Here is a 16,983-nt window from a genome sequence, read left to right on the forward strand (position 1 = left end):
ATCAAAATATAAAATATTAAAGGATGAAAAAATAGTAAAACTCCAGAAACTAGATTTATTTCTTAAATATGATCATTGATTTTAATTTTTTTTTTTAATGAGCTGTAAAAGAAATTAAATTGTGATATCTATTATTGTGTAATTCAATTTTCTTTACATTTTCATTTCTATTCTATTTTTTATTTTTATTTTTTGAATAGTTTTTCTGCTAGATATAGTTTCATTTGCATTTACATTTATTTATTCTCTTAAAAACACTATGCATTATGTTATAATTTCATTAATTAAAATATTTTATTTCAAATTATGTCTATATGTAATATTGCCTAACAACCATCAAAATTGTAAAGAAAAAAAAAATCCAAAACCAAAACGAAGTAAGAGAATTTGCCTAGTAATTATAAAGCATCATGTCTGACATATGGGAAATTTCATCTTTTTCATCTCATAAGAGTTTAATCATTTGCGATGTTCATCAACTGATTAAGCAGGTAAAAGGTGTACATACATGTTAAGAACTTTACTGCAAAGATTGTTGTTTCATTTGAAACCTGCACAGAAATTTCATGATTAAGGACTCTGAAGGAATTGAGCTTAAGTAATTAGGCATTCTTATTCTGCAATGCAATATGAGCAAATACACGCACAGAACAATATCATACTGATGAATAAACTGTTGTTATGTTCAAGCACTTGTAGAACCATAAGTTATAAAACACTACAATATTCAAATCAACTTTTCATGGGATGTTTATTGAGAAAGATTGGTTATATGAGTGAAAAGCTCAGTAGGTTCAAGTAGGCACAAGATTTTATGCCATTTGATAGTACAATTACATCAAACGAATTATGAAAAATTTTGGCATAAACTGCTGCACCTCTACGGCTAATCCAAATGCTATCAAAACTAACACAGACTCTAAAACTATGGTAATCTCACTATATTTATCCAAATTCAAGGTGCTTGTAGTCACACAGTTGGCTACAGGATTATAACAAGGAGAAACCCATTCTATTAAACTGATCACACACAAAGCCTTGCCAATTGGACTCTTCATTTATCTATTCTCCTTTAATTGCTCTCTCTTTTTCTCGATATATAGGTCAAAATAATTTTTTTCTAAAAAGAAAAATCTAACACAAAAATAAAAATACTACGAACAACCTCTTCATCTATTGACATCCGGTCCTCCATTTAGAGGTATTCATTTTTTTACCGAGAAGACGGATTCAAACCTTAACTCACTCATAGTGAAAGTACATGTGTGTTAATTTTACACCTATAACCAACGTCCAAATGGTCTATTGGTAATCGAAAAACAAAAAAAAACTACACCTATACATACTCCTTGATATGGTTTGCCCAGTTTGTCAAATATATATATAATAAAATAATAATAATAATAATAAGGATGCCATAACATTTATTACAAAGGCTAAACTAATGTCATACAATCTTGTAACAGACTAACATTAAGAAAATTCATAGTGATGGGATGGATTAAGATTTGAGAGGCCAATGTGTTGCATATTACATAAGGTGAAACCGTGAAAATGCATTTTTTTTTTTTGGTTTCAAGAATTATACCTTCATATTCATTTGTCGTTAAACAAGTAAAAACCCAAAAACATGCCCAATTTGGTTCTTGACCTAACAAGAATAGTGCTTCAATAATCCCTAAACTAGAGTCTAAAGAGAAAGAAAGGAAAAAAAAAATTCTTTTGTCTTGAAAGAACTAAAAAAAACACAAAGTTCAAAGGACCAGTGTAAATAAATAATGAATGCATTCTGCAACCAGGAACTGTGCATCCATTACATCAAGGATTGCAAGTATTCAATAAATGAGATCAATCATACATAAACCCTAATCAAAGATGATTCAATTTCCAAAAATCAAAAATGCAAGAAGAAATCATACCAGCGGTGCATATCAGAAGAAGAACTGATGAATTCGTGCAGGAAGTGAGAGGATTATCGACATTCAAAGTCATCTAGATCGCCCTTGGGCTTAGGATCGTCTTCAACATCGTCACTCCCAACACCATCTTCTTCTCGAAGCCCCTTTGCCTTCTTCTCCTCTTCTTCAACAACACCATCGTCTCCAACCATAACTAAAACCCTAGAAGATGCTGTCTGGAGGTCTGATTCATCGTCAGTCCTTTGGGCGTCATTATCATCGCTCTCATCGTCGTCGGAGGCGATGGTGAGGCGAGATTTGAGGGAATCCGCGGCACGAGCGAAGGCCTCTCTGATCGCATCCGGGGGAAGAGCGCAGTCCTCGAGGCCGGCGTCCTCCAGCCTTGGTGGCCGGATCGCCAGCATCTCGCCGAGCCTCTCCTCCGTTGTTGTTTCCATCGTCAAAGACGCAACTTTCAGCTCTCCTACTTTGAGAAGCACCGCCAATCGCAATCCGAACATCTTGGCCGTTGAATGCGCCTCGTGATTGACACTGCTTTAAATGATTGATTGCTGGCTGGACTTTACCGGAATAGCAGATGTTATACCAAAAGCCATTATGTAATTTTAAACTTTTGATCCTTTGGTCATGTAATTGCAGTTGGTGGCATGATGATTTGGTCATTGTCATTGTGTATGAAAAAAATCATAATGAATAATGTAAATTATGTAAAATAGAGATCAAATTGAATATTTTACCTATTATTTATTATAAAATAACATTATTTTATTGAGAAATCAAAATCAACACCTCAAAAGCCATAAAAACTTATTAAAACTTTGATAAGTAATATATTCAACCCGATCAAATAAAATAATTTTTTTTTTAAGTGCTTAATAGTGTTCTGCATTAATGTGGAAAACTCTAAAAATTACCTGCTTGCACCATCTCACGTACAAGATCCATCAGCTATTTTGTTGTTCCTTGATAAGGTTTTGGGCTATTTAACCAAGTAGGCCCTTTTTTTTTTTATTAAACCAAATGGCCCTAGGGCCATTTTAATTATCAAAATGGCCATTTTTGATAATTAAAAATGGCCCTAGGGCCATTTGGTTTAATAAAAAAAAAAAGCTACTTGGTTAAATGGCCCTAAGGTTATTGTTATTTTAGAGCAAATAAAATAACTTATTAAAAATTTAGAAGCTTCTACACTTCAAAAACAAGAGGCATTATTTTATAAAGTTCTCTCATGTAATTATCTCAAGGTTGTTAATGATTGATTTTCGTTTTGATAGGATACCTAACAAACAACCAAGAGTGATCTAAAGAATACAGAACGAATCTCAAGTCTTCATTACAAAATGAATGATGCTCTTCTAATGATGGCTATGAAGAACAAGAACAACGAACAGATAGCAACAAACAATGGTACTTTTAAGGTCAAGATACTGAACACTGAATGAATACAGTAATATAAACTAAAAGTCTAGTTATTGTAACTGCATAACGATGAACAGAGTGAACTGGAGCGCAGATTCCTATCATAGTTTTGAGTTATCTGACTTTTTAACATTCGCAGCTCGATGCTGATCTTTGTTGCCTCCCTCCAGCAGTAACATCGACGGTGTTTGGAAGGTACCTGCACCATTTGAGAAATATACATTAAGTAGAAGCCCGAGCAAACCCGATTACGAATGATGGGCAAAACTATAATCTTACATGTTCTCTTCAGGTTCATTCTTAAAGGCATTCTTTGCTATACATTCAAATGCAGCCTCAACATTGAACCCCTCTTTCGCAGAGGTCTCGAAGTAGGGAATGTTGCTCTTTGACGCACACCATGCCTTCGCCTTCTTCTCTGAAACCTATGGAGATTAAGCACAAATAGATGATGAAGTCAAGAAAACCGAGACTCAGAGAATGTGGCTGCAGAGTATAATTAAGGATTCGTAAATACAAAGAGGCAAGAGAATTAGAACTACATGCTTACCACACGGCTATTCCCACCATCAACATCTATCTTGTTTCCGAGCACTATGAATGGAAAATTCTCCGGGTCTGATGGGCTAGCCTGAAATATGACCATCAATGTTGATGTGTCACAAAACCTTCTGAAACTACAAGAACAACAATTCAGGATAGGAGTAAACATGGCTACCTGAATCAGAAATTCTTCCCGCCAATTGTTCAGATTATCAAATGATTTCATGGAATTAACATCATAAACAAGAACACAGCAATCAGCACCACGGTAAAAAGCCACCCCAAGACTCTGAAATCTTTCTTGCCCTGCTGTGTCCCAAATCTGAAGAACAATACGCAGCAACAAGCAGAGTGAGCATAAAGTCCAAATGATAACTATGGTTTAATTAACATGGGAAAGATGAGAAAAACAAAAAAGAACCGCAATCCATACCGCAATAATATAAATTTGAAACTCTTGAAAAATGACATGACAATAATGAACCGGCAAGAACCAAATGAGATTAAAATAGCCTCATACAGGCTGTGAGTTAGAATCACATCATGATAGGTATATCCAAAAACAATGCACACTTAGATGAAACATCAAGAACCAAATACTTGTATTTTGGTATACCATAAAACAAAGCAACAACACAAATGATTAGCCAAGTTTTGTGTTTTAACGCACAATAGAATATCATATTGGAATGGTTTCATTGGGCCTTAGCTTGTCCATGATAATTTAGGGCATAGACAAAAAAGCCGTTACAATACTCTTTTTCCGAAAGAAGACAGTAAGTTGGCTGATGACGCGGCTTTTCAGGTGGGAAGCCGACAAGCTATAGACACCGAAAGAAAACAAATGACACACACCATTTCTTGTGAAAGAATAAGAACACTCAAAGACTTACAGTTAAGATAAGTACCATCCGGAAATATACAACAGAAACAGATTTGTAAGACAACAAAAGCTTAGTCAGTTTTGTGCTAGTGATAAGCTGTTACATAAATACGCCTTGTGCACACCCATGCCAATTTCTTTTACTGTCAGTAGATCCTACGCCTTCCTGGGTTTCTCATTCTGTATGATATTATTAAACATGTGAACACAATAAAACCTACGCCCCCAATTGTTCCAGAAATAAAAGATAAAAACATAAAAAACAAATAAAACTTCATAAATAAAACTATTCTTCCAAACCCAAGTCTTCAAAATACTTACAATAGTTATATGTAAGCCTAATAAATTAACCGAACAAAAGGTAATCCAATCACAAGAATGAAATCTAAGATCTCAACTAGAAACAACTTACGAACTAAACAGGATAAATCATATCAAAATAGATAAGGCAAAGCATATTCTAACACTCCAGCATAACCCTCAAAAACGCATGGTTTCAGTTTTCAATATTCAGTGATAAGACAAGGCAAGCCCCTTAGTAACTAAAAAACTTCTGACAGAACCTTAATCATGAGTTACATCACCAGTTTAGGAACAATTCGATTCAAAAGAGGGAGGAATAAAGCACCCAAGACATAAATAAAGCAACTATGCAAGTCAATTAAGAAACCATATTAATCAAGACACAACAAACCTGATGCAAGTTCATATGATAAGAATTGCACATGATAAGGTAGGTGGAGAGGTCATAGCTCCATTAAATTAAATACTTGTCCACTAACATCTAGAGACCAAGACAAACGGGAATCAAACTAAGCATCATCCAGAACAGCAGCAAAAAATATATAAAGTGCAAGACTACTTGAGAATAACTAGGTCACTACTTCCTAACTGCTATTTACTCATTTGCAACTTTTCACCACTCAGATCATTCCCCAAATTTTATAAAACTAAAACAAACAAACCAAGAATTTCAACTTTCTGAAGCAAAACAATATGCAACAATAAAGTAAATCAAAATGCAAAAGAAAAAAAATAATAATAAGAAGTAATTCACCTGCAATGTGAATGACCTATCTTCCACTTGCACTTCTTTGGTCAAGAAATCAGCTCCAATCGTGGCTTTGTACTGGTTGCTGAACTTTCGATTCACATACCTAAACAGCGTCACTCAAACCCAAAAACACTAAAATTAGCAATCAAATACAAAAAAAACACACAAATAGCAGCATGATTTGGGGGTAATTCGAGGATACTGATTCATCAGAGACGTCTTCCCAACCCTACCAAACAATAAAACTCGACGATCAGATCATGAGTTCAAAGATGAAATCATGGTGAATTAGATGGCAAAATCAACAAAAAAGTCAACCAAATTGAGTCTTACCCGCTATCACCGAGGATGATAACCTTGAGAAGCGTCCGCCTGCGAGAAGCCATGGATCGAATACTAAGGAGATTAGATCCTCTCGCACAATCGATCAAGGTCTGATGGAAACCCTAGAAGAAGCCCAAATTCAAGCTGGTAGAGAAACACGAAGAGGAAAACAACCCGACCAAAACTTATTTATAGTGTGTGATTAGAGAGTTTTCCGGGGTCTTGTATGCATAATGGCAGGCTGGTTTTGCATTTGCACTCAAATTTCAAAAGAATTACAACGAAGGACTGCTCTAAAGCCTCGAATAAATTTAAAAAAAAAAAAATATTAAAGATTTGATTAAAATTTTCAACTAATTTAATCTTAGGGATATTAAAGGTGGAGTTTGTTTCAATAGATTTAGTGATAATGATTTTTAAGTTTCAAGATTAGTGGGCATTTTAACTAATTAGATGAAGATCACTTTATCTTTTACACTGATAAATATATAAAAAAAAAGAAAATGATAATTCCCAAAATGATGATGAGCTTATCCCCTCTTTTTTTATGGATTTTTAATTTAATTTTGCCCAATGGCATTTTGTTTTATTATCTATTTTCTTCAATTTAATACACACAAAAAATGAATGAAGGTACACTGTATAAATGTAAGTACCAGCAGATTCCACTGCACATAAGCTTCACTCAGAATTAGAACTTTCATGTGTCAATCAATGCCTTTCATGAAATACATCTTTAAATCGCCAAATGAAATTTATTTACAGCCAAAACTCAGAAGAATAATTCTTGAAAAGAATTGTAAGCCAACTCAACTTACCAAGACCCAAAAAAATAAAAAATACTAATAATAATAATAACGATGATGAATCGATGATGATGATAATGCATGTATATAGGTGAATTGTGAGCCTTCTATTGTTATCATCCAACGCTTTCCACACAGAGAGGTGCTTGGACTTGTTGCAGATAATAGATAATATATCAGCATTGAATGGCACATTTCACAGTTGATCACAAGAGAAATCATAGACCACTGTTGAAACCTCAGCTATCTTTCTTAAACTTGTTCATATCCATCTCCTGTGTTTGCTGGCCTTCACTGCTGGAGACTGAAGGATTCTGACCGTATTCGCTGGTCGGAGCACTGTACTCACTAGTGGAATAATCTCGGCTATCCAGCACCTTTCTGAACTTCTTCATGTCTTCGTTATACTGGCTAGTATCATAATCAGAGCTACCATAGACTGAGCTGTGACCAGGGGTGACACCATCATTGAGATCTGTCAGAGATGCATCCCCCTCCAATGTTCTAACAACCTGCTCAATTTTACATTTAAAAGAGTCATGCCTTTAAGAAATGCAAAGGTAACATGAACAATCATTAACTTGTTGATCAGAATCGAAATGAATGGCTATAAAATTAGTCGAAGAAAGGAGGGCTGAAGACTTAAGTAGATTTTCTGTCAAAGTAAAAAAAAAAAATGTATGTGAAGAAACAATACCATCCCCATTCGTGGTCGACGCTTTGCTGAGTGGCGCACACAAGCAGCAGCACAAGCAACCATTCGTGCCACCTCTACATAGTTATACTTGTCACCTAATTTTGGATCAATTAGAGGAGTACAGTCACCATCCTCGATAGCGCGAGTCATCAAAGGCCTTGCCTGCAACAACAATCAGCAAGAATCCATCAGTCATGTGCAAAACTAAACATTTAAGCTACTGACAAACTAAATCCAATGTGAAAGGCAGACAAACTTTGAAAACTAGCCAACATCCATGAACGCCACTGACAAGCACAGTCATGCAAAATGTGTATATGAAGTGAATAGTTCCAAAAAGAAGAGAATCAAAACAATGGTGCAGAAGAAAGGAAATAAGAAAATTACAATGGCAGCAACAGAAAAGAACGTTTATAAATACAGTTTATTGAAATAGAAGAGAAATAATCAATAAATATAGGGGAAACACATGAAGGAGGTTACCTAAATAATAGATACAAAATCCAGTAGTATGATTTATTTTATTTATAAATTTTTTTAAGCTCAGCAGAAAATTCCAACAAGCAAAAACTAAAATGAAAAACACAGGTTAAAACAAGATGCATCTTTTGCAAGTCACTCACCCAGTCAACCAAACTATCATCCATGAAAGAATAAGTTGAATCAACAGGTCTCCTTCCAGTAATTAGTTCAAGAAGCATGACTCCAAAAGAGAAGACATCAGATTTATCAGTCAGTTTTCCTGAAGATGCATATTCTGGTGCCAGGTATCTGAATGAAAGAACAAACTAGCATGTTACAGAAAAAACAGAGAAATAAATTGATCTCCAAACCATTAATTAGTACAAGCTGGTACTTCCAGATTATTTTTCATCAGCCACAGCATGTCTATAATAGCGACTTAATTAGCAGGAAAAACCAACTTCTTGATGCATTTTGTGCAAACAGAAATGCATTTCAGTATGCATACTAGAAGTAAGAACTGATTGAGATATTGCAACATAAAGAAAAAAGCATGGTAATAGAAGTAAGCCAGCAGAAATTTGGTCATACCCAAAAGTTCCCATGACCCTAGTAGAAATGTGGGTGTTGTTATCAGATGTCAATCTTGCAAGCCCAAAATCAGCTACCTGCATTCATATTTACACATAAAGGAACATTAAACAAAGGGAGATCAAGACATGTAATATATATATATACACATACAAGAAGAAGCATGACTTGCCTTAGCTTCAAAGTTGTATTCAAGGAGAATATTCGCTGCCTTAATATCACGATGGATGATCTTAGGATGGCCTAAAAAGGATAAGACACATTATCGTTAAAGTGACATAGCAACACAACTATCTCAATGAATAAAGGCACGCCCACATGTGCACACACAAACACAAACACACACACACACAGACACAGATAGAGAGACTCACAGTCCTCATGGAGATAAGCCAACCCCCTCGCAGATCCCAAAGCAATTTTTAATCTGGTGGGCCAGTCCATAGTTGGTTGATCTTTCCCTGAACAAACTGGTGTGGAAAAAATTCATAATCTAGTTCTAAATTGTGACTGTCTCATATTAAAAGAATACTATATTGCAATATCACAAAGTCATAAACCAATCCTACCACCTCAAACTATGTATTCTGAAACAAAATAAAGATAATTATAGAGGCATTACCATGCAAATGGAACTCCAGTGTACGATTAGGAACAAATTCATAAACAAGAAGCCTTTGTCCGTCTGAATCACAGTGACCAACCAACGTGACCAAATTCTTGTGATGCACGCGACTGATAATTCTAACCTCTGCTTGGAACTCGCGATCTCCCTGTACACTACCAGTCTTCAGCTGTTTAATTGCAATTTCTTTGCCATTAGGCAAAATGCCTTTGTGTACATAGCCAAAACCACCTTGCCCAAGGAGATTAGCTTCAGAGAACCCATCTGTTGCTCTCACCAATTCATCAAATGTGAATGTGCCTTTAGGAAAACCCAGAGCCGTACCAGGTGATGGAGGAGGTAGTGGATTATCAGACCCAGAGTAATTTGAACCGGAGCCTCCACTGCTGCTCATCATAGGTGGAGGTGGAGGTGGTGGAGGAAGGAAAGGCGAATTTGGAGGACGCGAGGGAAATGGGGGAGGAGGAGAAGGATCTGAAGGTATTTTCACGACATGATCTGCAGGTGGAGCATTATGTTGCCAATTGTGAACCTGCCCTCCATAGAAGTCATCTGCAAATAGACATAACTATGAAGTGAAAATATAGTCCTTTTTCAATCTTATAGATATTGTCTCCTGGAGTGCTATCAAGAAAATATAACAAAATATCTGGGAAACACGATACACTCTTGAACAACTACAACTATCACCTTACAAAAACATAAATGGCCGTGTGGAACTATAAAATCTCTTGCAAGTGGAGGGAAAAAAAATTACGACTGGGAAAAAAAAAATATTAGATTGCAACATGAATAAGATAAGACAAGTCCCGGTAGTAGCATAAAAGCAGCTTTAAATCAATCACGTGAAATTACCATTACATATAGAAGATTGAGAACAACTCTCTGCTTAATTAGCAGGACATGAAATCCAAAACCAACCAATGATAGTGCAGCTATTGTAATTCATCCATGAACTTTAAAGCATTCCCTATAACATTTCAAAAAAAAAAAAATGTGGTTTTTCTGCCACCACAAAGTTCACGTCAGTCAAAACAGATACAATTACAATACCAACATCCTCTTATCTCGGATATGTGATTACTTTATCAGCAAAATATAAAAAAGGCCAAAATTTCATTGTCAGCGCTAAAACAAACCATCTAGAAATATAAACAAACGCCTAAATCACTAACCTCGGCAACCAGATCTACACGTAAGCAATCACAAAACAAGAGAGAAAAACTCTAAAAGCGATACCTTTAACCGCCGCCGCCGGCGGCTGCTGTGGCGGATGTCCGCCATAGTAAACAGGAGGAGGAAGCGGCGGTCGCTTCTTCCTGTTTCTGCAGCAGCAGAAGTAGAGCACAGTCAGTGCCGCGAGGAGAACCACCCCTGCGATTGCGATCCCCACAACCATAGGTGTCGAGATGGAGCTCGAACTCGACTGTGAAGGCGACGGAGGCGGTGGGGTCTTCACCGAAGAAGGGGGGGTCTTCGCCGAAGGCGGAGATGGGGGCACCGGTGGAGATCTACCTGTCGAAGGAGGCGGCGGGGAAGGCGACGATGGAGGCGACGGCGTCGATGGGGAAGACGGAGAAGGAGACGATGGTGGCGACGGCGTGGATGGGGAAGACGGAGGAGGAGACGATGGCGGCGACGGAGTGGATGGGGAAGACGGAGAAGGAGAAGAAGGAGGGGAGGGAGGGGAGGGGGATGGTGGTGAAGAGGACGGTGGAGGAGATGGAATCGGAGTCGGAGGAGACGGTGGTGCCGGAGGAGGAGAGGAAGGGGGTGGGGAGGTGGAGTTGTTGGATGGAGAAGGAGCGGAAGGTGGGGATGGAGTGGCCGGTGGAGAGGTCGGCGCCGGCGCCGGAGGCGACGAAGTAGACATCTCGCCGGCGAATTCTCAGTCCGATTCAGCCGCGCTTTGGAACCGAGAGAGAGATCTGAGGAAATGTAGAGCTAATGTGTTCGCAGTGTGGTTTTTCTTTTCTTATCTTTTTTAGCGCGAGGGTTTTTTTCACGATGGATTGAAGAACGGATTTTGCCAGAGAGGACCTGTAGGGGCCCACACGGCCCATGATCCGCGTTTAGAACCTCTCTTGACGCTGCGGCTAAGATTATTAAAAATTAAAAAAAAAATGTGAAAAAAGTTTTTTTATTTTTTTAATTAAAAAATTATATTAAATTAAATTAATTAAGATAATGAGGGGAAATCAAGATTGATGGTTTTTTTTTTTTGTTTTTGGTAGTGGATTGATTTTATGCCATGGATAATGAGAGAGAAAAAATAATGTTTATATATATATATATATTGGGAAATTGTTAGATATTAGTTGGATATTTATTACTGTTGTATATAGTTTTTATGTAGAAGTAAAATGGGTAAATGCTATCTCGTGGTATATATAAGAGATAATTTTAAAAATTGTGCCGTGTTGTTTTCTTGCTCTCTTGAATTTTTGATGATTTTTTTTATTTTATTAATAATTTTATAGAAAATGAAAGTTATGGATGGGATAATAGATAATAAGTCTAATATTGAATAAATTTTATAAAATTTAGAATGTTCATATTATTATTTTTTTTAGAAAGGGAAAAATAAATTGCCATTATTAAAGATTGGCAAGATATTTATGAAATTTAATAATTTAGATATTTTGGGCGTTCTTAGATATGATACTTTTTGTGAAGATTTGTGAAATGTAATGAAAAGATTTGGATAAAAAAGTTAGATTGTTAGTGTTGTTAGTTTACCTCAAGTGATAACTTAGTAAGAATAGAACCCCACCTACAAAAACTCTCCAATGGTACGTACCACTTAAAAACCTTTGTTTTTCTTCAATTGCCGGTGCAAAGAGCACCAAATGGAGTTTGAGAGACATCGGTCATTAGATATATAAATAATAGAGTTCAATGTTGATTATTTTATTTTTATTTAAGAATATTTACGTAGAGTTCTTTGACCCATTTATTATCTATGAGTCACAAACTCGTAAATCATTTTGAAATGATGAACTCCGAATTTTATTAAAAAATAGAGTTTTTATTGCACATAAAAATTAGACTCAAAACTATTTAATCAAATGACCAAAATTTTTACTGCTTTGACCAACCTATAACTATTTAAAAATACATTTAGATAAAATAAAAATTGTAAAAAAATTTTGAATGCAAACATAGAATGTTTAAATCCTCTCTATTAAAACTAACACTATCTAATATAAATTTGATTATAGAATAAGAATTACTAACCACTTATAATAATAAACCACCTTTTTCAACTCAATTCATGTTTAATACCAATTCAAATACAAAGTCAAAGTTTTGTTTTGTTAATTTATTTTGTGTTGAGAGAGGGAGAGAGAGAGAATAGTGAATAATGAAGGACAAGAGACCTAACGGTTGGAGACCAAAAATAGAAGGGAGTGGGTGAGAAACACACAGGGAGGTGTGAAGAATATAAAATAGAAATAGCTGGCTTATTTTGTCTTGTTTTTCAAGTAGGGTACTGTTTGATTCATTGTTGTGTCTTGTTAAAGTGAAACTATGCAACTAATCAAGCACAAGGTTTCAGTTTCACATGCAAAGCTCTTGCCTACATTACTTTTGAATTAATCCATCTCAACCTATTTCTTAGTTTCTCTTTAATTCTTTGTATTCTGTGAAAAAAATAAAATAGAAATAAAAATAACTTTTTTATTTAGATAAGTGAATATATTGAACACAATATATAACATAATTAAATAAAAGAGAATAAAAAACAATAACAAACTAATTTTATTTTTGTACCAAAATGACAGACTTGCTAACTATGAGTAATTAAACTTATCTCACTGAAAAATAGAGGGTAATATCATTATTTATTAATGTTAATTTAATTATTAGAATAAAATATCAGGGTGGTTGAGGTTGAACAGATGATCTTGTTTTTCTTATAAGTTAAACATGAAATCACAGTGGAGAATGCTGACAAGCTTCAAATAATGTTGTTTGATTCCTTAATATATCTAAATAATTAGAAATGAAAGGATAGAGAATCAAATGTTCTATATATGTTCAGGCATGTCCGCGTATCATTAATTAATTATTTATAAAGCCATTTCAATTTAGAAAAAAAGACCAGCTTTAAATAAATTTCAATAATATTTATTTCAATAAATATATAAATAAGCAGCCTTCCTAAGTCCTATGAGAAATAATTCTGACCAACTTAAATTGCAGATGATCATGTGAGACTTGTTCTCCCCACCAACTCACCAACTTATAATTAATGTGATAATAACCAAAAAAGGAAAAGGAAAAAAAAAACACAATTTGCACATAAACATGAATGATATTTTGTTTGCGGAAACTTTTTTTTTTAAGAAAAAAGAAAGAAAAATACTGCCAAGACATTTGATGTGAAGTGATTTACAACATCACACGTGACATATAGCCGTTAAAAGTGCTTGTCCTTTATTGTATTAGTGGTCACATCCCTGCATTAAATTTAAGTTATATTATAATAATGAATAAGGAATGAGCCATGCATTCAAATATTTGGATAAGAACACGTGTCTCGGCAAAGCATAAAGTATTAAACATCATCTGCCTCAGTGAATGCACTCATAAAAAATCATTAACAATAGAATAAAATGTGCATTGATTGCTAAATACAAGAATAAATTTTTCTTAATATTTTTTTATATATATAAAAATTTTAATTATAAATCACTGCATAGTAGATTATTATTTAAATTATAAAAAAATATGGTCGAATCTCTCGGGTGGAAGTAGCGGTACTAAATTTTTACCATCTATTCCACAATAAAAAAATAATATAAATATAATTATATAACATTTTTAAAAACAAATTTATGTGATTGCCCAATAAAATTCTCTTGATTTTGAGGCCTAGTCAATCTGGGTGTTATAAGAAAGTCTATACACTAAATATTTGGGAAATTTACTCGTGCGATCTATTGGGTCATTTAGATTGAGCGTAACAATTATATTTTTAATTGTACACCTTTAGATTTCCTTCCCTTAATCTGTAAAATTGATCATATGTTTATCTCCTGGATTTATGTAGCTTTGGATTCGATTAAACTCTCCATTAAAGAAGACATCTCCAAAATTAAAAAGAGTCTCACCTTTGCAAAATCTCTGCCTCCTAGCCTTGATGCCTAGTATCCTTCGGCTAGCAACCCCAACGATTCTTTCATTTAAAGGCATTTTGATGTGACTTTTCCTTATAGGATCTTGATGCCCCCCTTTGTTTTTTTTTTTTTTATCTTTTCCCTTTATTTTTTCTGTCCTTTTTTATTGTTGTTTTTTATCTTTTAGATCGGGTCCCCGCTAGTGACCTGTTTTGACTTCTCCTTTATTTCTTTTGTCCACTCCCATCTACCACCGTACGCTTCTATTTTTCTAATGAAACGTTTCAACTTCATATATATTAAAAATAAAATAAAATCTCTTGATAACATAGAATTTTATATTAAATTTTATTGATACATGATAATAAATTGTACAATAGCACAATAATAATTTCACTAAAAGTAAAGAGGGTGTCTTTCGCAGTTCAACTTCTGATATACTAATAAAAGTGGGGCAGGACATCTATCCTCTGGCATTGATTTTTTTTTTTTTTAATTTAATGAAAAAGCTAAATAAATAAATAAATAATAAAACAATAAAGATTGAGTAATTAACGACATCTGGAAGCATGCATTTGAATGATTTCATAGTTGTACCTCAGAGCACGCGCAGTGCAGCATGTGGAAAGGAAAGGAAAGGAATAAGGATGATGCTAAATAGCCCAAATGAAAACACCGTGATTTGCGCAATTTGTGTCACAGCCTTCAACCACTAGTTTCGTCACTGGTCGCTTGAGGGAACGCAATTAAACGCACACTGTAGAATATATATATCACATGAAACTAGTATGTAAAAATAAAAAGCAATATATATATACACACACAACAAAAAGTAGTGGTATGTTACTTAAATAGTCAATGGACTGGCCCAGAATTGAATTTCTGGATTGACAGTACTGTTACATTACTATGTTGAATTTGTCTGTCTTTTGACAACCCATTTATGGTTCGGCGCTTGTTGCTTTTGTCAAAAATATATATACACATGTAAAAGAGTTCCACTTGTGTTTTTATCTAAAAATATTTAATTATAAATAATTAAATTATCATTTAACAACTAGTATTTATATAAAAAAATGGAGAGTTATTATTATTTATCATATATGATTTACTCATCCATACTGGTTTAATACTATTTAGTTTTGTATAAATTTATGGTAGTTGTTAGATAGAAATAAAATGTTACTATGTTTTTAGAGAATGTCCCCTCATGTATATATATAGTAATTAATTACAATTTCAAATAAAAAAAGTATTCGCTAAATATTTTATAAATACTTATTTTATCTTTTCATACTAATAAAATCATGTTAAATGGCCTCCAAGTACTCTGTGTTATAACAAGTCAAACTGAGTTTAATTAAAAAATAAATTAAATTGATTGTAGAATTTGTGTCTATTGCGATTTATATGATTTTTTAATTATGAGAATTTTTTTAAAAAATATGTGGGGGTGGACTAGTAGTCAGTTTATTCCTGTAATCCACCGCTTTACAGTTGTGAAATGAAATTTCACCATATAAAGTTATTTAAAAAATTTAAATAATCAAAACACATTAAAGTAACAACAAAGTAAATTAGATTAAATCCAAATCAATTAGCTTTGACATATTCTAAAACATATTTAAACATATTTTAAAATTTTATTATAATAAAATAATTCAAAAAAAATTGAGTTGTTTTTATTTTTATTCAATTTTCAATGTAGCAGAATATTTCTTTCTCAACCCATAGTTTGTTGTTATTTTTTTTAAATGTAATATTGTTTGTTTTTACATATTTCTCTTGTCTGTGATTGTGAATCAAGTTGAGTTCGAATTTAGATTCCTGACTTAAATTGAGTACAAGCAAATCAATCAAATCAATGGAAACCCCACCCGCAACTTCAACTTAAACAAGTTGAAAGAACTAGGTCAAAACTAACCTATCAATATCATTATCGATATAAGATAATAACACTTGGCAAACCAAGGAATTAGTCAAAGAATGTCTAGCAAGTTTAAACATAAAAATAAGCTATTGAGTATGGTTTTGCATATATTGAAATGACAATTTACAAAGATAACACCAACTATTATTTTTTATAATCCATAATATATATATATATATATATATATATATATATAAGATAACAAGTAAAAGCATTATATATATATATATATATATATATATTCTATACCGGGATATCATGAGATTGTTGTTCCGAATAAATTAGAATAAAAAAAAAACACGTGAACAAGCAATGGACCAATTGCAATCAAGTTTGGCATGCGAATCCAGACAATTAAAGCAGCTGTGAATGCACAGGCGACTTTGACCTTGGATACAAGTTGCCAAAAGAGCGTTTTCAATAACAATCTCCTCAGTTTTATTGATTAAAGACCCAGGCTACTAATAAGACTTCTAGATGGTCTTCTTTTACAACCAAGGAATGATGTAAAATTGGAAGGACTAATATTTCCAAACCATCATAAAAACAGACTAAAATATTTCTCTAAAATTAAATCAATTGTATTTGTAGGAAAGATTTTCATCAA

General features: G+C 33.9%; 3 protein-coding genes across 4 annotated transcripts; all 3 read right to left on the minus strand.

Annotated features, from left to right (window-relative positions):
- Positions 1–378: 378 nt before the first annotated feature.
- Positions 379–2,498, minus strand: LOC120251172. Its single transcript, XM_039259711.1, has 2 exons — positions 1,920–2,498; positions 379–551 (listed from the first exon to the last, which is right to left on the minus strand). Exon 1 carries the CDS (start codon positions 2,417–2,419, stop codon positions 1,973–1,975), a length of 447 nt encoding a protein of 148 aa, XP_039115645.1. The 5' UTR covers positions 2,420–2,498; the 3' UTR covers positions 379–551; positions 1,920–1,972.
- A 706-nt stretch (positions 2,499–3,204) lies between these two features.
- Positions 3,205–6,316, minus strand: LOC120251909 (ras-related protein Rab7-like). Of its 2 annotated transcripts, XM_039260558.1 has the most exons (7): positions 6,152–6,314; positions 6,021–6,047; positions 5,822–5,921; positions 4,057–4,203; positions 3,889–3,969; positions 3,618–3,763; positions 3,205–3,537 (listed from the first exon to the last, which is right to left on the minus strand). In XM_039260558.1, the coding sequence occupies exons 1-7, from the start codon at positions 6,202–6,204 to the stop codon at positions 3,465–3,467; spliced, it is 627 nt and encodes a 208-aa protein (XP_039116492.1). In that variant the 5' UTR covers positions 6,205–6,314; the 3' UTR covers positions 3,205–3,464. The 2 variants fall into 2 exon arrangements, with proteins under 2 accessions (XP_039116492.1, XP_039116491.1); XM_039260557.1 differs by having other exon boundaries at positions 3,889–4,203; positions 6,152–6,316.
- A 469-nt stretch (positions 6,317–6,785) lies between these two features.
- LOC120251654 (proline-rich receptor-like protein kinase PERK1) lies at positions 6,786–11,316 on the minus strand. The gene is made up of 8 exons (XM_039260255.1): positions 10,563–11,316; positions 9,321–9,875; positions 9,073–9,168; positions 8,871–8,941; positions 8,699–8,775; positions 8,269–8,416; positions 7,646–7,807; positions 6,786–7,460 (listed from the first exon to the last, which is right to left on the minus strand). Exons 1-8 carry the CDS (start codon positions 11,194–11,196, stop codon positions 7,188–7,190), a joined length of 2,016 nt encoding a protein of 671 aa, XP_039116189.1. The 5' UTR covers positions 11,197–11,316; the 3' UTR covers positions 6,786–7,187.
- Positions 11,317–16,983: the final 5,667 nt, after the last annotated feature.

Source organism: Dioscorea cayenensis, chromosome 20 (assembly GCF_009730915.1).
Source record: "Dioscorea cayenensis subsp. rotundata cultivar TDr96_F1 chromosome 20, TDr96_F1_v2_PseudoChromosome.rev07_lg8_w22 25.fasta, whole genome shotgun sequence".
In the NCBI taxonomy this organism is placed as follows: Eukaryota; Viridiplantae; Streptophyta; class Magnoliopsida; order Dioscoreales; family Dioscoreaceae; genus Dioscorea; species Dioscorea cayenensis.